Source organism: Gekko japonicus, unplaced genomic scaffold (assembly GCF_001447785.1).
Source record: "Gekko japonicus isolate JY-2015 unplaced genomic scaffold, Gekko_japonicus_V1.1 scaffold926, whole genome shotgun sequence".
NCBI classification, from domain to species: Eukaryota; Metazoa; Chordata; class Lepidosauria; order Squamata; family Gekkonidae; genus Gekko; species Gekko japonicus.
In genome coordinates, this window is record NW_015163629.1 from 55,153 (window position 1) to 78,013 (window position 22,861).

The window sequence follows — 22,861 nt, forward strand, 5'->3', positions numbered from 1 at the left end:
TTCAAAAGAATTGGGTTACGTGCCACTTTCTCAGCCAGTCTGTCTAACTAACAGTGGCTTGATCTGCAGGAATTAGCTGACAAAACTTTGTCTCTCATGGAATTAAATGTTTTTCGATGCCAGTTGCTGCAGATGAAGCCATTGTTTTTAAAGGCATACAAAGAACAACTGGGAAGCTGGTCCGTGGAGGCCAGGGTGGATGCCAAACTGCTAGGATAAGTAATCTGGCAGTTGGTTTACTGGCAATTTTTCTTTCTTTCTGTCTTTCAGCTTGCCATGAATCTTGTTCTACCTGCTGGGGCCCCGCTGCAAACAACTGTTTGTCCTGCAAAGACCCATCTCGTGTGTTACTGGAAGGGAACTGTGTTGCTAGATGCAGTCAGGGATTCTACCTCAAGGATGGCATTTGCCGTGGTAAAAGCTTTTGTTCTTTTGTTCTGAGCAGGGCAGTAATCTATACTGGAAACTGAGATTTTTAGCATGAGCAGGGGTCATTTCCTGCAGGAGCGCACAGGAGCAGAGCTCCGGCAGTAAAGAGCCCAGGGGGCGGGCACATCCACCCCCTGCTCCCAGCAGCCCTCAGTCAGAGCAAGAAGCAGCCAGGTAAGCTGCAGAGCCCCCCGCCTCCCAGTCCAAAACAGCCCAGTGGCACCTTTAAGGCCAAGTTTTATTCAGGTACAAGCTCTCCCTCCTCTGCCAAAATTCCCAAAAGATTCACAACACCCCTTGTCAAGTTTTCCCTCATTCCTCAGGGTTAGAACATAAGAACATAAGAGAAGCCAATGTTGGATCAGGCCAATGGCCCATCCAGGCCAACACTCTGTGTCACACAGTGGCCAAAAATACCAGGTGTCATCAGGAGGTCCACCAGTGGGGCCAGGGCACTAGAAGCCCTCCCACTGTGCCCCCCCCCAAGCACCAAGAATACAGAGCATCACTTGCCCCTGATTGAGAGTTCCCATCTGTACCTTGTGGGTAATAGCCACTGATGGACCTCTGCTCCACATGCTTATCTAATTCCCTCTTGAAACCATCCATGCTTGTAGCCGCCACCACCTCCTATGGCAGTGGAGTTAGCCCTCTTTGTGAAACCTGATTTAGGCAGACAAGGAAACATCATATTCTTTGGGTGTCCAGATTTCATAAACCATACACACCCCATAGTATAAATGTTTGGTGCTAAATGCCACTCCTTTTGGGGGGAAAAGTACTTGATTGTTCTAAAAAAAAAACAGACGGTGAAAGATGGGAAGTTATTTTGCTTTCCGAGTGGCAATAAGAGTGAAAACAAAATAGTCTGATAAACCCACTCACATGTGTGTGTGTGTGTGGGGGGGGAAACACCCCAAACACAGATACAAACCTTGTCAACAGTTAATTTCCAGTTGTGTAATACTTCAGCAGCATGGTGATTAAAGGCTGCCGCCGGCATTAAATAAGGGGGGAAAACCCACGGATGGGAGATGCGGGAGGAAAGCAAATGAAGGAACAAACGAGGGGAAAAAATAAAACTGCTGGAGAATTTTTCAGGATGTGTGCAAACCTCGTGGCTGCATTCAAACATCTCACCAAAGCATGATTTCTGAGATTTAATCAAACCCTGCATAGCTGCAGTGTTTGAATTCACAAACCACAGTAACCCTTTTCTGTGTGTTGCCTAGAGAGGTATAATTTTCAGAAATTTTCAGGATGCTAGACTAGATGGACTACTGATCTGATCCAGCAGGGCTCTTCTTATTTTCTTATCGAATTGTTTATATATTTTATATATACTCTGTTTTAAATGTTGTTTTTATGTCTTAGATGTTGAAATGTTGTAAGGTTTTGATGTTTGCCACCTTGGGAGCCCTTTTTGGGTGGAAAAGTGGCACAGAAATGTTGTAAAATAAATAGGATGCATTCATTGGTATGATCCTCTCTCCCCTTCCTTGTATTTCATTGATGGAAATACCGTCTTCTAGCTTGCAATGAAACTTGTGAAACGTGCTACCCGGACCATCCCAGATGTTTAACCTGTGCTTCTGACAGAGTTCTGTATGGTGGAGACTGCATGTTGGAATGCCCCCGTGGTTACTATGTAGATAGTTCTCGGAGATGCAGAGGTAAGTGCGGTTTTAGCATGGTGATTTCTGTTGTAACCTTTCTGGTGACATTTTAGAGATGTTAAACCAGTTCTTGTAAAAAAGAAAAGGGTTTTATTGGGCCTTTTGTAAATTTAAAGAAGATTTTAAGGGCAAGTTTGTCGTTATAGCTGCACAAGATATATAGCTGTTGACTCCAACCTGGGTTCTGGGAAGTAAAAGTGAATCAGGCAATATGCTGGCTGTCCCTGCTGGAGTTTTTGGGAACAGCCAGAGCATTGCCCGACATGCTTATATGACATCTGGGTTTTCAGGTGGATGTGATGTCATGTCTGGTGATGTAATTTCCAGCTCTGGACACTTCTCCTGCTGGTCCGGACAACAAGGGCAGGGACATCATCAGTAACCCTCCCACCAGAAACAGGCGCTTGTCAACCTTAGTTAAAATGCGCTTAATTGGTAAAAACTGGGCTCTCTCCTTTTCCCTGTGAAGGAAGATGCTCATAAGGCCTTCCCTGTTCCATCTGATAGCACCCCCAAGAGGTCAGAAGAAGCTCACGGCCATCTCAAGGTTCCCCAGAGGTGCCAATTACAATGTGGATAACCACTAACAGTCCATCAGTGTCTCTTAGGAGTATCTCCTGCCATAGAGAACCATACACCTAACATTGTACCTGTATTGCCTTTAGAGGCCCTACCTAGTTAGTGTATGCTACCCTACTACAAGTAAGTGTGGGGGCCATCTATGTGAACTTTGCACTTCAGAGCTATTATGCTCCAGGGATGGAGAGCTTCTGTGTTGCCCCTCCCCAGTACCACATTTTGGATAGCAAGACCGGATGGATGTGGCGTTTTGCCAGAGATCAGACTCAAAGAGTTCAAAATATAAGAAAGTTTAATAAATGAATAAAAGAATACACATCTTCTGTCCAAGCTTTTGGATTTAGCAAGGAAACAAAGAAAAGGTGTGGGGGGGAAACCCTATAGACTTCTGTACGTACACTAGGTACTTCCTAAATGATGTTGAATTTTAGGATAGGCAAGCTTTAGTTGAAGTTGCAGTAAGGTCATCATTACCTTAGATCTCTAGGTTGGGATTCCTCTCTATTGTCTCCTGCCTCACAGATAAAATAAGAATATAAGAACAGCCCTGCTGGATCAGATAATTGGTCCATTAGCCTAGCCTACATAACAGAGTTTTTGTGAGGGGTGAGGGAAAAACTGGGGAAGTGAGAACCAAGTATTCCTCTCTTTTTGGAGGAAAGATGGTATAAAATTGTGCTGGACAGGTAGATAATGATGCAATTTGAATGACAAAGTATTCTTTTTCACATACCTTTTTTGTTCCTCTTTCAGCTTGTTACAGTTCATGTGCCAGCTGCACCGGTCCTCTCTCTGCTCAGTGCACTTCTTGTTCTTATCCTCTGGCTCTGCATCAGGGTCAGTGCCTGCCAGATTGCGGAGAGGGCTTCTACCAGGAGCACACTGTTTGCAAAGGTAACCAAGAATTTGCCATTTGCTGCAGCCTGTTAAAGAAACATCTGATGTTGGGTCTTCCTCTTTTCCTACTGCCTTCAACTTTCCTTAGCATTATTGCCTTTTCCAATGAGTCTTGTCTTCTCATAATGAGTCTTGTCTTCTCTACTCATCGGTAATAGTGTGACATTGAGAGTTTTTGGCCAGTTAAGCCAGAATCAATGCTTAAGGTGGGGGAGGAATACTGACATATGGGGAAGGGCCCTTTGTTCACTGGTAGAGTGCCTGCATTGCATACAGAAGGCCCCATGTTCTTTCCCTGGCATCTCAGGTAGCAGATGTTAGAAAAACACCTTTGTCAACCCGGAATACTGCTGCTGCTAGTTTGAACAGACAGGACTAGGCGAGATGGGCCGATAGACTGTCTCACTGCTAGACAGCTTCATATTCTCCTTAAAAACCAGACATTGAAAGCATTATCATTGTCAAGTTTATTGTATGTGGCCATTGGCCATTACAGGTTAAAACATACCAAGATTTTAAAATACAATGTCTGTCTTTGAATTTTCACTTTCACGCTCAGAAATGCTAATTACCTTGATTTTTTTTAAACATACAAACATCCATCTCCAAAGATTCATAGGCAGGTTCAAGAAATACAAGTGTCAGGACGTTACATTTGGCTGCTGTCATGAGAACCACCTTTGCCCTGACTTTCCTAGCTGCTAATGCAAAAAAGTGCCACCTTGTTAGAAACAAAGGAATCCACATCTGACAGCAAAAATATCAATTTATGTCAGAAGAACTGTACAGTTGATCTGTTCTCCTAGTCAAGAATTTACTTCTGAGTTCCGAGTACGATGGGCAGACCATAACATAATGAAAGCAAGCCAACTAGATATTTTTATTTCAGCAGCCGTTCTAGGGCAAGGGGTCTCCAACCTTTTTGAGCCTGAAATTCTGACACAGGTTGGTGGGCAGAACCACAAAGTAGCCATCACGGGAGGCAGCGCTACACACGCATAGGCGTACAGTGGAAGCCCAAGTGCAGAGGACAAGAGGAGTAATTTTAAAAATACATTGGGAAAGAGGAGTGTGTGTGTGGGGGGGGAGAGTAGAAGACCGGCACGCTATTGGCAGCTGCCACCAGAATAACAGCCAATTGGCTCTCCAGTGGCCAAACAGCAGCCGTGCTGGGCGGGAGCTGCATCTGGGACCACCCACTTTCTAAAAATACTTGGTGGGTGCCAGGAAAGGTACTGGCGGGTGCCATGGTGCCCCCGGGCACCATATTGGAAACCCCTGTTTTAGGGTATCCTTAAAACTGGAGAAAGCCTTTCTCATTCTCCTGTGGGAATTATACGGCTTTTTTCTGGGAGGTTTCACAGTCTGTTTCTCGTTACGCAGGTTGCCACCCATCATGCCACGAGTGCGTTGGCCCAGAACATTCACACTGCACGGGCTGCACAAAGCCGGAGGAAAGCCTGCAGCCAGAAGAGAACCTCGACGGGACGCCCGTTGGTGTCTGTCTGCCCCAGTGCAAAGCTCACTTCTACCTCAGTAGCGATGGGGTATGCAGAGGTAAAGCAAGGGATTGCTCGTGGTGATAAATTCATACCCAGGTCTTGATAAGCTTGTCTTCAATGGCCTTGGAAACCCAAATTCTGCAAGCTTCAACAAAAAAATCAAGCAGAAGTGCTCTTAATCTATTCCAGTGCTAGCAGTTATTTGGTTGGCTGGAGATGTACACAAGAAGATGTTTCCATGCCTGCAAAATTGACACTGCATGTTTAGATTCAAGTGGGTAGCCATGTTGATCAGAAGCTATAGAGCAGTGATGGCGAGCCTTTTAGAGACCGAGTGCCCGAACTGCGACTCAAAACCCACTTATTTATCGCAAAGTGCCAACACGGCGATTTAACCTGGATACTGAGGTTTTACGTTAGAAAAAACAACCCATACGTTAACTTAAGATGATCCAAACAAAGTAAGGAAAGCAATCCCAAATTCTTTCATTTACTTAAAATTATTTGGCAAAGAATTCGACACTTTAATGATGGTCTGGGCCTGGCTGGGGCGATGGCACGTGTGCCCACAGAGAGGGCTCTGAGTGCCACCTCTGGCACCCGTGCCATAGGTTTGCCACCACTGCCATAGAGCAAAGTTTGAGTCCAGTGACACCGTTAAGACCAGTAAAGTTTAATTTTAGGTAATAGTAAAAAGCCCAGTAGCACCTTTAAGACTAACAAACTTTATGGTAGCATAAACTTTCGAGAAACACAGCTCTCTTCGTCAGATGCGTCTGATGAAGAGAACTGTGTTTCTCGAAAGCTTATGCTACAATAAAGTTTGTTAGTCTTAAAAATGCTACTGGGCTTTTTACTCTTTTGCAGCACAAGACTAACATGACTAACTCCTCTGGATCTAATTCTGGTTATAAGCTCTCGTGTGCATGCATACTTCATCTGATGAAGTGTGCATGCCCATGAAAGCTTATACCCAGAATTAAACTTTGTTGGTCTTAAAGGTGCCACTGGACTCAAACTTTGTTCTACTACACATTTAGAACGTTTCACTGCAAAACCTGGGAGCGAGTGTGTTGTCGTGCTTAGGGGAACGAGGAATGGGGAGACCCAAGTTGAAATCCACAAGCTGCTGTGAAGTTCACTGGATGGTCTTGAACCAGTCACGCATTCTCAGGGCTAATTCCCATGTTACAAAGTCCTTGCGTATCCCCAAATGTTATTGGTCCCTGTTGATCATGTATGTGCTGGGTGTTCTGCACTCCAAACTTAATTCTCAGGTGCATTTGGAACTGATCTGGATCGGGACTGCGTGGGGACGAGAGGTCTTATGTCTTCCCTCTCCCATGCTGTTTTTTTCTGATTTGAAATGGCCCACTGTTTGCATTGTCGAGGCTATACACAGGGGTCGTTTCGTAGAAAAAGAGCTAGGGGAACTCATTAGCATAACTCATTAGCATATGCCACACCCCCTGACATCACCGGAAGTGTGTCATTAGGCCACACCCACCACTCAGTTAGTCTTAGTCTTAAAGGTTAGTCTTAAAGGTGCTATTTGAACTCTTGGACTATTTTGCAGCAACAGACTAACACAGCTACCTCGTGGAAGCTCCTGGATGGGGCTGGGAGTCCTTGCGGAGGCCACGTGGAGTGGCCTCGGCCAGGCAGAGGGGGAGGACGCCAACGTACCATCCTGCTTCTTCCTCCTTCTGCAACAGAATGAGGCTGGAAGCAGGGGGCAGCTGGAAGAAGGGGGCGGGGCTTCGTTGTGTGCCCCGCCCCCTGCACCTCACCTGGGGGAACTGCGATCCCCCGCGATCCCCCCCGAATTGACCTCTGGCTATACATGTGTTTTCCCAACAGGGCAAATAAGAGTTCCCTGGGGCCTAGGGTTGCCACCTCTCTCTTGGGAAATTCCTGGAGATTCAGGGATAGTGCCTGGCAAGGGACTTAAACCCTCTAACACTCTATGGAACACCATAGAGTCCACCCCACGAAGCTGCCGTGTTCTCCAAGTGAACTGATCTCTGCAGTCTGGAGATCAGCTGTAATTCCAGGAGACCCCATACCGGGGTCATTATATTGGGAGGGAAATGGCCTCACTGGGAATGGCCTCTCCCCATGCACCGTGGTCATAGCAGGAACAAAGACTTTGTAATGTGTGAATAGGCCCTTTGGCTAACCTACCTCCCGGATGTGTAGCAAGGATAAAATGAAAGGGAGGGAATCCATCTATACTTCCCTAAGCTCCATAGGGGAAGGAGACTGGTTTAGAGCCAGTTTGGGGTAGTGGTTAGGAGCGCGGACTCTAATCTGGGAGAACCGGGTTTGATTCCCCACTCCTCCACATGCAGCTGCTGGCGTGACCTTGGGTCAGTCACAAGATCTCTCAGAGCTGTTCTCTCAAGAGCAGCCCTCGAAAGAGCTCTCTCAGCCCCACCTACCTCACAGGGAGTCTTTTGTGAGGAGGGGAAGGGAAAGGAGTTTGTAAGCCGTTCTGAGACACCGAATGAAGGGCGGGGTATAAATCCAATCTCTTCTCTTTCTTCTCTTCTTTAAAAAAGAAACTTTTACAGGTTGGGCTTCTCAAGCGTTCCCGAATTAGTTTATAGCCCAGCATAAGGACATCGTTTGGCATTCAGAGTGCTGCTCAGCCTGCTTTTCCTTCTTGTTGTTCCTTGGCAAAATGCTGACCGGCTTGCTGTTGCTTCTTGTTGTTCCTCATCTAGGTGCTTAATTAGCTTGCTTAATTAGCACACCTGCTTAATTAGCATGCTAACGCAACAGCTGCCTGAGCTATGGATCTCAGGCGTGCTAACTAAGCCCATCTTTCCCCGTGTAAATGAGAGGCTGTACAAGTGCAGAGTTCCACGGGTGAGTTCTTTGGCACCGCCAGCAACACGTATATATACATATTCAAATCTGTCCCTCAGCATCCCAGAGGAAGTGTGACGCGGCCTCCAAAGCGAAGTAATCCTTGCTGTCAGCCTTCTTCTACATCAGCTTTCAAAAGCTGATTTGAATAGCGGTTGCATTTGGCAGCCAGTCACCAGTGTTCCCTCTAAGCTGAGTTAGTGTGCGCTAGCTCACAGTTTTTGAGCCTCCGGCTCGCAGGCCTTTTGTCTCCGCTCAGGAAGGAGGGCTCCAGAGCAAACTGATTTATGCAGCAGCCCAATCGCTCGCTCACAACTCTAATGCCAGTAGCTCACAAAGTAGAATTTTTGCTCACAAGAACTCCACAGCTTAGAGGGAGCATTGCTGGTAGCCCTTTCTCTCATTAGGGTTGCTAGGCCGGCCCACCTCCACCCCTGGTGGGGGATGGTAGGGTAGGGTTGCCAGCTCCTGGTTGGGAAACTCCTGGAGATTTGGGGATGGAGCCTGGGGAGGACAGGGACCTCAGTGGGGGACGATGCCTTAGAGTCCACCCCCCAAAGCAGCCGTTTTCTCCAGGGGCAACTCTGTAGTCTGGAGATGAGCTGTAATTCTGGTCCCACCTGGAGGCTGGCATCCCTCTCTCTCACTGGATTTAACCAGTTTTGAATCCCTGGGGTGATTTAAGAAAGAGTTGGCTCAGATAGTTGCAAGATGGGGGCGGGGCGGGAGACGCTTTTTAGGTCCAGATAGGCATGTACTTGAGCTAAAGTTTAGTCCAACATGGCTTGAGTCTTTGGTTCCAATTGGCCCTTTATTCTGAGAGAAAGTGTGGCCAACTCCTTTTTCAAACAGCTTGAACAAAGGCCTATAAATTGTGGACCTTGTTTGGCTCTAAGATGTGTGGAGGAAGCGTGCAATGTATTCATTTAGCTGTTTTCTACCTTTGACCCGTAAATGCCAAACCCTGATTTTATTTTACCAGTAACCCGTGTTAAAATTTTGGATTATCATTCAGTGCCTGGGCTTGTTCGGCCTACCCATGTCCCACTTTGGCTAATGCTATTACGATAAATTACAGACAGTACAGACAGTATCTGATGAAGACATCTTTAACCCTTGAAAGCTTATACCCCAAAAATCTTGTTGGTGTTTGGTGCTATCGTGCTGTAATCTAGCTCTTCTCAGACAGTACTGTAGTTCTTTTGTGTCTAGCATGGTGGTGGTGGAAAGTGTTGTTGAGTTGTAGAAGTAGAAGAAGAAGAAGAGAAGAGATTGGATTTATACCCCGCCCTTCACTCGGAATCTCAGAGCGGCTTACAAACTCCTCTCCCTTCCCCTCCCCACACCAGACACCCTGTGAGGTAGGTGGGGCTGAGAGAGCTCTGACAGAAACTGCTCTTTTTCAAGGACAGCTCTTATCAGAACTACGGCTTGCCCAAGGTCATCCAGCAGCTGCAAGTGGAGGAGTGGAAAATCAAACCCGGTTCTCCCAGATTAGAGTCCGCGCACTTAACCACGACACCAAACTGTAGCTGACTTGCAGCAACCCGTTCATGGGGTTTTCAAGGCAAGAGATGTTCCAAGGTGGTGTACCATTACCTGCCTCTGCATAGCAACCCTGGTATTCCGTGATGGGCTCCCATCCAAGTACCAACCAGGGCTGACTCTTTTGAGCTTCTGAAATCTGACAATTTCGGGCTATATCTACTATAGCAGAAGTGTAGTAAGGGGTTCTGGTTGCCTCGAGAACCAGGTGGCAGCAGTTAATATGTTTTTCATACATTTGCTAGGTCAGGAGGACGTTTAGGGTGCATAGCAGGAGTTAGGGCTAGGGCACAAAACAAAACCCAGTCTACACATGCCCAGGAGCCTGTTGCCTAAGCTGGGCCATATTAAATTAGTGAGTAGCTGCAGGTTTCGAACTTGCTTATTGCTTCCTGGTGTTCCGGCATGGGGGCACTGGTGCGGTCAGCCAGTCTTTGAGATCATTATACATGGTTTATAGCTGCTCAGAACGGTGGAGTCTGGGAGAGAAATGATAGCTTTGCAAGTCATGGAAGGAGGAAAGGGGGGGAAAAGCCCTCTGAAAAAGCGCTCAACAGTTCAATAAACCTTTAAGGAGACCGGACATCTGTTAGATGGTTACATCTGCAGTCCAACTTCAAAGAAGAGATTCTGCTGACCAGACTTGCTTTTGTTTTTCATCTTGCCTAATAAATTGCCTGGAAATGATCGGCTAGTAAAAGTGTATTCGTTTCTGTTGACGTTTATTGGGAGAGAGGCCCTTTCCAAAGGTAGTTCGGCTTTTGTTGCGCTCAAGGGTCTTCTATTAACAATCAGCTGTATGTCTTTCCAAAGCACCAGTTCAGCATTTGTGTCCCAGACGTGGCTCCCCAGCAAACGGATTTGCTTATGGCATAGATTTTTGAGGGGGAAGCACACATAAGACAAAAATGGTTCCGGTGCCATTTGTTAGAATTTAGAAGAGCTGATTGGAACCGGGGCCCTGACTTGGACAGTCCAGGGTAACCCAGTCTTGTCAGATCTCAGAAGCAAAGCAGGATTGGCCCTGGTTAGTCCTCGGATGGGCGACTGCCGTGGAAGTCCTGGGTTGCTATGCAGAGGCAGGCCGTGGCCAACCACCTCTGCTCGTCTCTTGCCTTGGAAACCCTACGGGGTCAGCTACAACTTGATGCCTCTTTCCACCTCCACTACCAAAAGATGATTCTTCTCTTCCACTGAGATAGATGATGGGTAGCCGTGTTAGTCTGTCTGTAGCAGCAGAGAAGAGTAAGAATCCAGGAACACCTTAAGGGCTAGCAAGAATTGTGGCAGGGGATGAGTTTTCTCGAGTCACTGCTCACTTCTTCAGGTATCTGTTAGCTGCCTTGAGCCAGTCCTGTGGCTAGGTGGGATACAAATCGAAATTATAAATAAATAAATAATTCAAGACCGTTCCAAATGAGTGGTGATGAGTGATAGAGATATCCAGCAGACGGTGCCTTGGCTTGGTAAATCCTGGGGGGGGGGAGTTTGAGCTGTGTAAAGAACGTTACTGCCCAAGGAGTCCTTTCACACTCGGTTCCTTTGATCACCTATAACTTGTAAGGAGGAAAAAATGAGGAAGGGAAAACCCCGTGCAGCACTCTGAGTTCCCTGGAGGAAGGGTGTGATACAAATGTGTTGGATCGATAGGCAATTATTGGAAGGGGGGCCCTGGAGATCTTTTGAACTGCAGAACAGCCCCAGGTATAGCCTGGAGTCCCCCTGCCACACTCACACCACAAAGGAAACGTGGGAAGGTGCCCTAAGAAAAGTGAAGCTGGGGTAAGTTCGGGCAGCCTCACTAACGTCGCTTTCTCTTGTCCCGTGTCTTCCCTGCAGAATGCCACCCCTCCTGTTCCTCCTGCGTCGAGAAATCTGCTGAGAACTGCACAGCGTGTGCACATTCCCGAGTCCTTCACAGAGGCCAGTGCCTGTCGGCGTGCCCGGTGGGGTGGCATGATCGGGAGGCGCACTGCTATCGTGAGTCCTTGAGTGTCTCGTCGCAAGCCAACCACGGTTTATGGGGCATTCAGGTGTTGTTTTTTTAAATAAAAAAATCCACCAGCCCTACCATCCAAAGAAACAAGCCAAGCACGGTTTATGGGGCATTCAGGTGTTGTTTTTTTAAATAAAAAAATCCACCAGCCCTACCATCCAAAGAAACAAGCCAAGCACGGTTTATGGGGCATTCAGGTGTTGTTTTTTTAAATAAAAAAATCCACCAGCACTACCATCCAAAGAAACAAGCCAAGCACGGTTTATGGGGCATTCAGGTGTTGTTGTTTTTTAAAGAAAAAAATCCACCAGCCCTACCATCCAAAGAAACAAGATTTTTTGGGGGGGAGGGGGTGAGCTTTGAGAGTCGAAGCACCCTTTGTCAGGTCTGATTCTCGTGCCTCAAATGTCTTATTGGTCTCACCCCGACCTGGATAGCCCAGGCAAGCCCGATCTCATCAGATCTCGGAAGCTAAGCGGGGCCGACCCTGGCAAGTAAGTGGAAGGGAGACCTCCAAGGAATGCCAGGGCTGGGATGCAGAGGCAGGTTATCAAGCCACCAGTAGGGGTTGCCAGAACTCACCATGACTTCCAGGCACGCAAGCACACACACACACATGCACACCACCAAAAGAAATATTTTGTTTGTCTCTCAGGTGCTTTGGGACTCAAACCTAGCTGTTCTAGACCAACACGCCTGCCCTCCAAAACCATCCCAACAAACCCTGCTTGGGTGTTTCTCTTAGCCCTGTATTCTTCATGACCCTGACCTGGATGCCCCAGGCTTGCCTGATCTCAGAGGTTAAGCAGGGTCGGCCCTGGTTAGCACTCGGATGGGAGACCACCAAGGAAGTCCTGGGTTGCTACACGGAGGCAGGCAACGGCAGAAGCACCCCCTGAATGCCTCTTGCCTTAAAAGCGTCACAGAGTCACTATAAGTTGGCTGCGACTCGATACGACGCATGTCACGATTTGATCTTCCGCTGCCGCGTAACATAAGCGAGGTGGATGAAGCTTTTTTGCAGAACGGAAACCCTTCTTCGTCGGGGTTTCGTTTTCGTTTCCCCGAGGGGAGGAGGGATTGTGCTCCCTCTGAGATGGGGGGGGGGTGTGTGTGTGATGCCTAGCCTCTAGAGAATTAACAAATGTGGAGAGGGAGAGAAAGAAATACGGTTTGCACAATTGTGACATATTGCTGTGGGCCTAGGGGACATTCTTGCTGGTAATGAGCACCTTTTTTGTTGTTTTTAAAGGGCTTCATTAGCTGTTCTGCACTCGAACGGTCAACTGGGGAGTGCTTATGGCTGTTAGAAAGTGTATCTATACGTTTTATTGGGCTTTGCGGTGGAGAAGCCTTGGCAAAGGATGACATAGGAGTCAGGGGGAGCAAGAGAGAGATGGAAACGGGGCAGAAGTGTGGGTGTGATGGTGGGGAAGGACTGAAGCACCTGTTCTTAGGTTGGTGGTGGCGGCTATTGCCTATCCATCAGGGGTCGTTTCGTAGAAAAAGAGCTAGGGGAACTCAGTAGCATAACTCATTAGCATATGCCACACCCCCTGACATCACCGGAAGTGTGTCATAAGGCCACACACCCCGCCCCCAACGGTCCCGGCCTTGCAGCTCCACTGCTGAGCCCCATGAGGGGCCTGGCGGTGGACCTGCAAGGCCGGCGGGAGTGCAAGGAAGCCCCGTGAAGGCCCTCCCTGGCCCCAGGCAGGCAGGGGTGGGGAGAGGCAGGGAGGAAGCAACTTACCCTCCCTCTTCTCCTGCCTCCTCCTGGCTGAATGAGGGCCGGAAGCGGGGCGGCTGGAAGCAGGGGGCGGGGCTTCGTCATGTGCCCCGCCCCCGTACCTCACCCGAGGAAGCTGCGTTCCCCCGCGATCCCCCCCGGTATAAATCGAATCTTCCATCCTCTGCATTCCCATCCCAAAACCTATGCACTCTTTTGCAAAGTCGTCTGCTAGCATGGGTGAGAACATGCACCAACAAGACACCCATGTGATCAGCCATGATGTCTCCCTCCTTGACCCAGGAACCAGCCGGGTACATTCACCAAGAGCATATGCAATCCAAGAGCACAGTGTGCCAAAACCAAAGAAGTGGGATATATTGCAGTAAGGTGCCTATGTAGCGATTCCAGGTTTTTTTTGGTCCATTAAAGTCACATTATTGCGTTGACCATGTGGAACTGCTGTACGTCAGATTTCTCCCCCCCTCCCCAGTCTAGCCCAGTATTACCAGCTCTGGCGAGCAGTTGCTGGACACATGAAGCTGCCTTCTCCTGCGTTAAGATCAGGGGTCGTTTCGTAGAAAAAAGAGCTAGGGGAACTCATTAGCATAACTCATTAGCATATGCCACACCCCCTGCCACCACCGGAAGTGTGTCATAAGGCCACACCCCCTGACATCACCGGACGTGTGTCATAAGGCCACACACCCCGCTCCCAACGGTCCTGGCCGCCGGTACCGGCCTTGCAGCTCCACTGAGGGGCCCGGCAGTGGACCTGCAAGGCCGGCGGGAGTGCGAGGAAGCCCCGCCAAGGCCCTCCCTGGCCCCAGGTAGGCAGGGGTGGGGAGAGGCAGGGAGGAAGCAACTTACCCTCCCTCTTCTCCTGCCTCCTCCTGGCTGAATGAGGGCCGGAAGCGGGGCGGCCGGAAGCAGGGGGCGGGGCTTCGTCATGTGCCCCGCCCCCGTACCTCACCCGGGGGAACTGCGATCCCCCGCGATCCCCCCCCCGAAATGACCTCTGGTTAAGATCCCTGAGGGCATGTTTGGTGTAGTGGTTAGGAGCACGGACTCTAATCTGGGAGAACCGGGTTTGATTCCCCGCTCCCCCACTTGCAGCTGCTGGTGTGACCTTGGGACTCCTTTGAGTAGTGAAGGGCGGGGTATAAATCGAATCTTCTCTTCCTCTTCTTCTTTTTCCTCATCTTCCTCCTCCTCCCCAATTTGAATCCAGTAGCACCTTAGAGATGAACAAGATTTTGGGGGCATAAACTTTTGAGCATGAAAGTTCCCTTAGTCTGATACAGTGACAAAGGTATCTGGCAAAGGGAGCTTTGCCTCTCTAAAATTATATCCTGAAAATCTTAATGGTCTCTAAAGTGGTACTGGACTCTGATCTAGCTGTTCTGCTGAAGGACAACACAGCTACCCTCCAGTGTTCCCTCTAAGCTGAGTTAGTGTGAGCTAGCTCACGGTTTTTTAAGCCTCCGACTCACACCTTTTTGTTTCCGCTCAGGAAGGAGGGCTCCAGAGCAAACTGATTCATGCAGCAGCCAAATTGCTCGCTCACAACTTTAAGGCCAGTAGCTCACAAAGTAGAATTTCTGCTCACAAGAGCACCCTCTAAAACTAACTTGATCTAACGAGGTCAGCATTGTCTGCTCTGATTGGCCGCTGCTCTCCAGATCCTTTACATTGCCCACTACCTGACCCGTTTTTAACTGCAGAGGCTGGAGATTGAACTTGGGACCTTCTGCATGCAAAGCGGATGCTCTACCACTGAGCCATGCTCCTATCCCTGTGGTTTCCCCAGCAGTGCCACCTACCATCCTTTCATTAGACCAGAGGTCTTCAGCCTTTTTGAGCCTGTGGGCACATGTGGAATTCTGACAAGAAGATGATGAAGATGAAGATGATGAAGATGATGATAAAGAAGATGATGAAGATGAAGAAGACAATGATGAAGAAGATGATGATGAAAAAGAAGATGACGAATAAGAAGATGATGATGAAGAAGAAGATGATGATGAAGAAGAAGATGATGATGAAGAAGAAGATGATGATGAAGAAGAAGATGATGATGAAGAAGAAGATGAAGAAGATGATGAAGAAGATGATGATGAAGAAGAAGATGAAGAAGATGATGAAGAAGATGATGATGAAGAAGAAGAAGAAGAGGGAGATTGAATTTATACCCCGCCCTTCACTTGGAGTATCAGAGCGGCTTACACACTCCTTTCCCTTCCCCTCCCCACATATGGGGCAGCTCTTGAGAGAAAAGCTCTGAGAGAACTTGTGACTGACCCAAGGTCCCATGAGAGCTGCAAGTGGAGCAGTGGGGAATCAAACCAGGTTCTCCCAGATTAGAGTCTGCGCACTTAACTGGCTATGTTGGGCAGTGTTCCCTCTAAGCTGTGGAGTCTTGTTAGCAAAAATTCTACTTTGTGAGCTACTGACATTAAAGTTGTGAGCAAGCGATTTGGCTACTGCATAAATTAGTTTGCTCTGGAGCCATCCTTCCTGAGCTAAGACAAAAATCTGTGAGCTGGGGGCTAAAAAAGTGTGAGCTAGCTCACACTAACTCAGCTTAGAGGGAACACTGATGTTGGGTGCAGCAACAAAACGGCTGTTGCAGGAGATGGAGCCAGCTACACAGTTCCTGCCACAGCTTAGCCTCAATAACACAGAATAATAGATCCTTATCTTGTAGTGGCAGCTGCTGCCAAAGCAACCTTTTAAAAAAAATCTGCACACCGAATCAAATCTCCACTAGTCAGTCAGACTCCAGTAGTAAAACTTGGCCCCACCCACTTCCTAAAAACATTCATCGGGCACCAGAAAAAGTATTGCAGATGCCATGGTGCCCGTGGGCATCATGTTGAGGACTGCTGCACTTGACATTCCAGGCACTGAACCTGGGACGTTCTGGGACTGCTTGTCAGTTCTTGGAAGCCGCCCTGAGCCTGCCTAGCGGGGAGGGCGGGGTAAAAGTGAAACAAATAAATAAATTCATTTCAGAAGCCCTCTGCCACTAAAAATGGCCCCAAACTCAACTTACATATGCTTATATATAGAAAACATTCCAAAGTATATTGAATGAAATGGCCCGCTGCTCTGTGTGTTTATAATCTTTCCTGCTTTATTCTTTTTCTATTCTTTTTTGTAAATCAAACGGCTCGGTTTTGTACGTGTGTGAGAGAGAGAGAGAGAGAGAGAGAGAGAGAGAGCGAGCGAGGTGGTGGAGGCAATCCACAATTCTTCCTTGCTCTACAGCATGTGTTTGTTAGGAACGTCAAGACCGTGATGAATGTGGCCCTTAATCTTCAGTAAAGATTCCATTTAATTTGCAGGCTGATTTTTGTGAGTCCAGATCAGGAGGAATGCCTGGCTCATAGCTATACAGATAACGAAGAATTGCCCTTTTTATTTTATTAATGGGAAACGCTTGTGAAAAGTATACAGCCGATTTTTTCCCCTTTTTTGGGGGGGAGAAGCCCGAGGATAGTCTATTTGCCATGAGTTTGACAGACGAGTTAAACCTTCGTCTTTTTTTGTAACCGTGTGTTGGGTTATTGTTTCTCATTTGGCGCCTGCTACAGACTTAAGTTTATGGAGGAGGAAATGTTGCAAAGATACGGGGAAAGCATCTATTTTAGTTGCCTATCTCGCCACACCGGTGCTGGCTATTACGGCAGTAGGAGATCAGAGCCCATATGTGCATGACTGATTGTTTCATTTTCAATCTATGGAATGAGCTTTAGGTACTTAGGTTAGCAAAGCAGCCTGTCAACGACAGGTCCAGTGGGGCAAGGCAGATAGGGAGAGTTTACAGTCCAGTCCAAGAGTCAAGCCAAAGAGATCAAAAGAGTCCGAGCAAAAGTCCCAATCACACAACGCCAAGCCGTAGTCGATAGTCAGAGTCCAAACAAGCCAGTATCGTAGTCAGGAAGCGTAGCCGAGGATCAAGAGCCAGAGGGGTCGTCAAAACGCGGACTGGATTCAGGAACCGGGAAGTCAGTCAGTACAGGATCTCAGGAACAGCGTCTGAGGTGCAGAGCTTCTGGTCCGAAGGACTAGTTTGCCAGCACAGTTTGCTAGCAGCCAGCGGTCTGTTCAAATAGCGTGCTGGGTCGTTATCTCATTAGTCCTTGATTCTGTTAGTAATCTGAGCTTAATGATCGCCGACCGTGCAAGTGTGCCTCCTTGCGCCTGGTTGCCAAATCCCGGCGTCTCTGATTCCTCAGCCAGTCAACAGGTGGCAGAGAATCGGGTGGCGTTTTGCTGGGGCCAGGCATTGCCCGATCGGCTTCAGGTGCAAACTGACCTGGGGTTTGTCGTTCATCCTCCCCGGCACTTAGGTTTGGTGAGGACTCTCGTGCTTCTGATGATGTTAAAGGCACAGAGTCCTCAGTTTCAGAGCTCCCAGGCACCGGGTCGGGTACAGGCATCACACAGCCCTTATAGGGCTGGGGGAGAGCTCTGTAACTTTTTTAGCACGAGGGTTAATCCGGCCCTGGTGCTAGAGCTGCAGCTATTGCTCAAGAGGACAGTGCACCTTTTTGTATGCGGCCGTTGAACGCGTCGTAAATTCGGTGTAATGGACGCGTTCGCTTCTTCCACTTCTGCTGCCAAACTCCCTCAATGGTTAAGCAGCTCCGAGCGAACATCTGCTGGGTTTTGTCCTTTGCAAAGTAAATGTTTTGCCTTTTGTCAAAGATGTTGATTGTCTCTCTGTCTCCCTGTGCCCCTCCAGCATGTCATCCCTCTTGCGAAACATGCCGGGGCCCTACAGATGCTGACTGTGCAACCTGTCAACCCCACGCCACGTTTGCAGATGGAAGATGTAGGACTACCTGCAAGGAACAGCAGTACCTCAACCTGGTGGGATATTGTGTCGGTAAGTCCACCAGGAATATGCTCCAGCAGGTGTCCCCAGCCTTTTTTTAGTCTTGGGGAAAACTTTGGGATTCTGACACAGTGTAGTGGGTGCGGCAACAAAATGGCTGCCGCAAGAGGTGGACCATGCCATAAAATGGCTGCTGCAGCTTCTCTTCAGTCACTCAGTGAAGATCCTTCTGCTGTAATGGTGGATGCTGCCAGTGTAGCATTTAAAAAAGTCTGCAGTCAATCAAACCTCCACTGGCCGTTCAGAAGCTTTCGTCCACTTTCTAAAACCACTTGGCGGGCACCAGGGGAGGTGGCTGTGGGCATCATGGCATCCAAGGGCACCGCGTTGGGTACCCCTGCTCTACGGTCTTCAATACAAGTTGTGGTTCCTCTGTCACATTTCTATCCTGTCCAGGGTTCCCTCTAAGCTGTGCAGTCTTGTGAGCGACAATTCTACTTTGTGAGCGACTGTCATTAAAGTTGTGAGCAGGGGTCGTTTCGTAGAAAAAAGAGCTAGGGGAACTCATTAGCATAACTCATTAGCATATGCCACACCCCCTGACATCACCGGAAGTGTGTCATAAGGCCACACCCCCTGACATCACTGGACGTGTGTCATAAGGCCACACACCCCGCCCCCAACGGTCCCGGCTGCCGCCGCCACTGGCCTTGCAGCTCCACTGCCAAGCCCCATGAGGGGCCCGGCAGTAGACCTGCAAGGCCAGCAGGAGTGCAAGAAAGCCCCACGAAGGCCCTCCCTGGCCCCAGGCAGGCAGGCAGGGGTGGGGAGAGGCAGGGAGGAAGCAACTTACCCTCCCTCTTCTCCTGCCTCCTCCTGGCTGAATGAGGGCCGGAAGCAGGGCAGCCTTCCTGAGCTAGGACAAAAAATGTGTGAGCCGGAGGTTAAAAAACCTGCGAGCTAGCTCACGCTGACTCAGCTCGGAGGGAACACTGATTCCTGCCCTTCCCCTGGGGTGCTCATTTATTTATATATGTATATATATATATTTTAATGGATTAACTTGTATACTGCCCTTCAGCCTACTAGCCAGCCATAACGACTCCCAAGCTAGTTTCACATGAAAGCAAATTGAAAACAGCGAAGATACGAAGAGGTCTCTTGGGATATGGGATAGTCCGTCTTTTCCCTCCACCCCCGTCCGCCACGTGCTCTGGCTGTTGTGCTGTTATTTTTCTCGCTCGTGTGGCCTCCGTTTGATGTAGGGTTGCTGGCTCTGGATTGGGGAATTGTTAGAGATTTTGGCGGTGGAGCCTGGGGAAAGAAGGGTTTGGGAAGGGGAGGATATCATGCCCTAGAGTCCATCCACCCTTTGAAGCAGCCATTTTCTCCTCTCTCTCCTGGAAATCAGTTAAAATTCCTGGAGATGTTCAAGCCCCACCTGGAGGCTGGCAACTCGAAAGCGATGATGGCCATTTTCAACAGTGGCCCCAGTCCCCCCAAAATGGCCTTCTGTATAGAAGTTTTGCTTTTTGCTTCTATATTCACATGCCTTCTCCTATGATGTCTTTTGATAACATGCTGTGTCTTAGTTTCCTGTTGCAAGCCAAATGGTGAGGCCAAATGGCCTCAGTAGCCGTGCCATATAACCACACATTCTTTCACACCTCTAAGTGGAAGAGCCAGACCTGATGGCTCCTGGCTCTGGCCCGCATGCAGAAAGTCACGTAGGCAGTGGAGAAGCTGGAGTTTGGGGTCATGTGACTGCAGGCGTGGTCTCCAAACTTTTAGCCTATCCCCACACGCAGCTATGACAACCAACAATTGGGCACATCCCATGCCCACTCGCAGTTGGCTGATGGCCACGGCTGATTGTGACTGGAATTGGGCTATAATTGATCGATCCCGATGGGAATGAGCTCTGTTGCTCTTAGCTCTGCTCTTAGCTCTCCCTTCTTGTCATTGTCTGTTTATTGCACCTGTAAATGCTGTCTCTTGGAAGACAAAGAGCTGCTTTGTGAACTGGAGCACATGGGTGCAAGGATGGGATTTCTCTTCAAAATCCCTTGGTACTTGGACAATCCTGGACTGTGGGTGTTCTGACTTGGTAACTATGAATCATTAATGTTTAGTTAAGGCAAAGAGCCATAGGGTTTTCTTGTTTTCAGTGATATCTTATATAGTCTGTTTTGCTATGCTCTGTACAGAATAAAAATTATTCTTATTTCTAATGGGTCTCTGATGTTGTAACTTGCATTCCAAGCCTAACTCTTGCGCCTTCTGCTCACCATATAAGCTACCCTTTGTAAGATCAAGTGTGCCTCTCTGGAGTGAGTTGCTAATGGGTTCTGTCCCAGGTGCCACCTAAGTGTTTGGAATCTCTCCCTTAGGAAAAGCAGGGACTAGTGAAAAGAGGTTCTGGTGGCAAATTGTCTGGAAACCAGAGAGGGTATAGACCATCTCGTGGTTTGTTGTTTAATGTACTGAAAAGTACAGGGTTCCCTCCCATTCCTGGACTGGCTTGGGTGGGCTAATCCCTGTACACCTTCCTGAGGAAGTGAGGAAGGTTCTGACTCTAGCAGTGTTCAGGAGTTGCTGTAAAAAAGTGCACTTTAGGAAGGTGTTCTCAGGAGTCTCGCCTTTCCGAATTAGCTATCTCTGGCTGATTTATCTATTATAGGTTTAGAATAGATGCGATTGGCAGGCCGTGGCCAGATTTGTTGGTTTTATGTCTCGTGGCTGTCTTGAGTTCCCGTATGAGGAGAAGAAAGGCAGGATACAAATATTTTAATAAAATGAAGAAGAAACAGTCCCATTCCATCCCCACACGTGCTGCATAGCAAATTCCTGCACGGATAGTTGACTGGTCTCATTTTTCTCTCAGCTACCCTCTGCCGTGGGTTTGGCTCACAGTCAGAGACTTGTCCAGTGTTATGGAACAAGCACAATGTGTCATGTTCGGGAGAAAACAGACAAGACAAAAACCACACATCAGTTTGCCTCAGAGCTGTGTGAGAAAGCCAGAGGAGGCCTAACCCTTCATCCACTCCTTGGTTTGGATGGCAGGTATCTTTTCAGGAGGCATGGGGGGGGGTAGATTTAGGGATTGCTATTCTATTTTTGGTTTTAACTGGAAAATGCTTTTAACTATTATTGTCAGCTGCCCTGAACTACGAATAAAGGCAGGATGTAAATGTTTAATAAATAAATAAGATAAGATAAAATCTGACTCTCCTGCTCCACTACTAGTGTTGTAAAGGGGGAAAAAAGAATATGTTCTGTGAAACATTGCATTTAAGAGGAAGAAGTTAATAATGAAGCAGAGGCCCACTTGTGATTAATGGCTGAAGGTCTTTGTTGCATCTGTATGAACTGTTCCTAGTGATACCATTCCCCAGGTGGGGGTGGGGGATCCCCCACTTTTGTGGGCTCCTGCCCGCCTGGCCAGCAAAAGGAAATTCCCCCCACCTCCGATGCTGTGCATGACACACTGACGTCACCTGGAAGTGACTTCAGCATGTTGGGGGGTGCCATGCTGTGCTTTTTGGACAACACTCTGTGCTTTGAGGCTGTTTTTACTATAGAGTTTTCCCAAAAAGCAGAGTGTCGCCCCCGATGTTGCTGATGCGCTGACATTACTTGTGGGTGATGTCAGTGCATCACATGACATCCCTGCCCACCCCTGCAATGCTCCGCAAATCCCCCCGCCGGCATGACGAAGGGACCTGTTAACCCTAGCTGTTCCTTCTCCATTCTGTCTTCACAACCCTACAAGTCAGGACAGACTGCATGTATGTGATTGGCTTGAGGTCGCCCTGTGAGTCTTGTAGTAGAGGGTCCGACTGTGAATCACATTTTCCTTGTGTCCTTGCTTGGTCCGCTATGGGGAATTTCAGTCAGACGTGCTCCGTGAGTTCCATGCGTGGAAATCAGTTTGCAAGTCCACAGGGCCCAATTCAGATTGGGACTGTGGGTGGAGGGAGGATAAGCCTTCCACCCTGATCTGAAGTGGACCTGGGGAGTCGGTATTTTCACCACTGTGAGAAATTTACTTGTAGCCACCCGTCGATATAAATTGCCCCCATGTAGCAAACAGCACGTCGCTGGGGCCTTTTCAGATCTGGAAAGTGGCAGGGGGAAAGCGTGAGGCCCTTTCTCCCAGCATCATGTTGTCCTGCTTTGAGTCAACATGCCTGGGAATTGAGTTCCAACCACGGTACTGGCAGCACCCATCTGGTCAAAAGTTCTCGGGGCAGATCTGGGGATTGGGCTTGCCAACCTCCAGGTGGGGCCTAGAGATCTTCTGGGATTACAGAGGATCTCCAGATGACAGAGATGGCTGCTTTGGACTTGATGGCCTTACGCCCATTGCGGTGCTTCCCCTCACCAAACCCTACTGTCCCCGGACTCCACTCCCAAATCTCCAGGAATATTCGGACTTTGAGCTGGCAGCCCTACCTGAGGACATGGTAATACAGAGCTTGGCACGGAGTGGGTCAAGTTTTGGTAACTGGTGTAAAGCTAGTATTCTGCGGGTAGTATTTATTAACTATATTTTGGCCCCGTTTCTCTTCCATGTATGTGTTTGGGAATTTTTTAAAAAATAAAATAAATGGTTTTTAGCAGGTCACACAGAGCTATGAGTCCCAGATAAATGAAATTTTAAAAATGTATGGCTGAGTCTATATTGTGGGCCACCTGTCAGAGAAATTGATTAGGTCTGAATTGAGTTGAGTTTTTTAATATATGAGAGGCCAGGACTGTCAGGAAGGGATCCTCAGAAAAGGTATATTG

The 22,861-nt window shown here is 48.3% G+C and overlaps 1 protein-coding gene across 1 annotated transcript in view; it reads left to right on the top strand.

The window, feature by feature from the left end:
* Positions 1-22,861, top strand: part of FRAS1 (Fraser extracellular matrix complex subunit 1) — a gene marked incomplete at its 5' end in the record, with an annotated part of 267,939 nt that overhangs the window by 54,608 nt on the left and 190,470 nt on the right. Inside the window, 6 exons of the mRNA XM_015407524.1 lie at positions 271-414; positions 1,962-2,102; positions 3,438-3,578; positions 4,965-5,138; positions 11,339-11,479; positions 17,975-18,118. Coding sequence (XP_015263010.1) covers positions 271-414; positions 1,962-2,102; positions 3,438-3,578; positions 4,965-5,138; positions 11,339-11,479; positions 17,975-18,118 — 885 coding nt within the window. The remainder of the gene's footprint in view (positions 1-270; positions 415-1,961; positions 2,103-3,437; positions 3,579-4,964; positions 5,139-11,338; positions 11,480-17,974; positions 18,119-22,861) is intronic.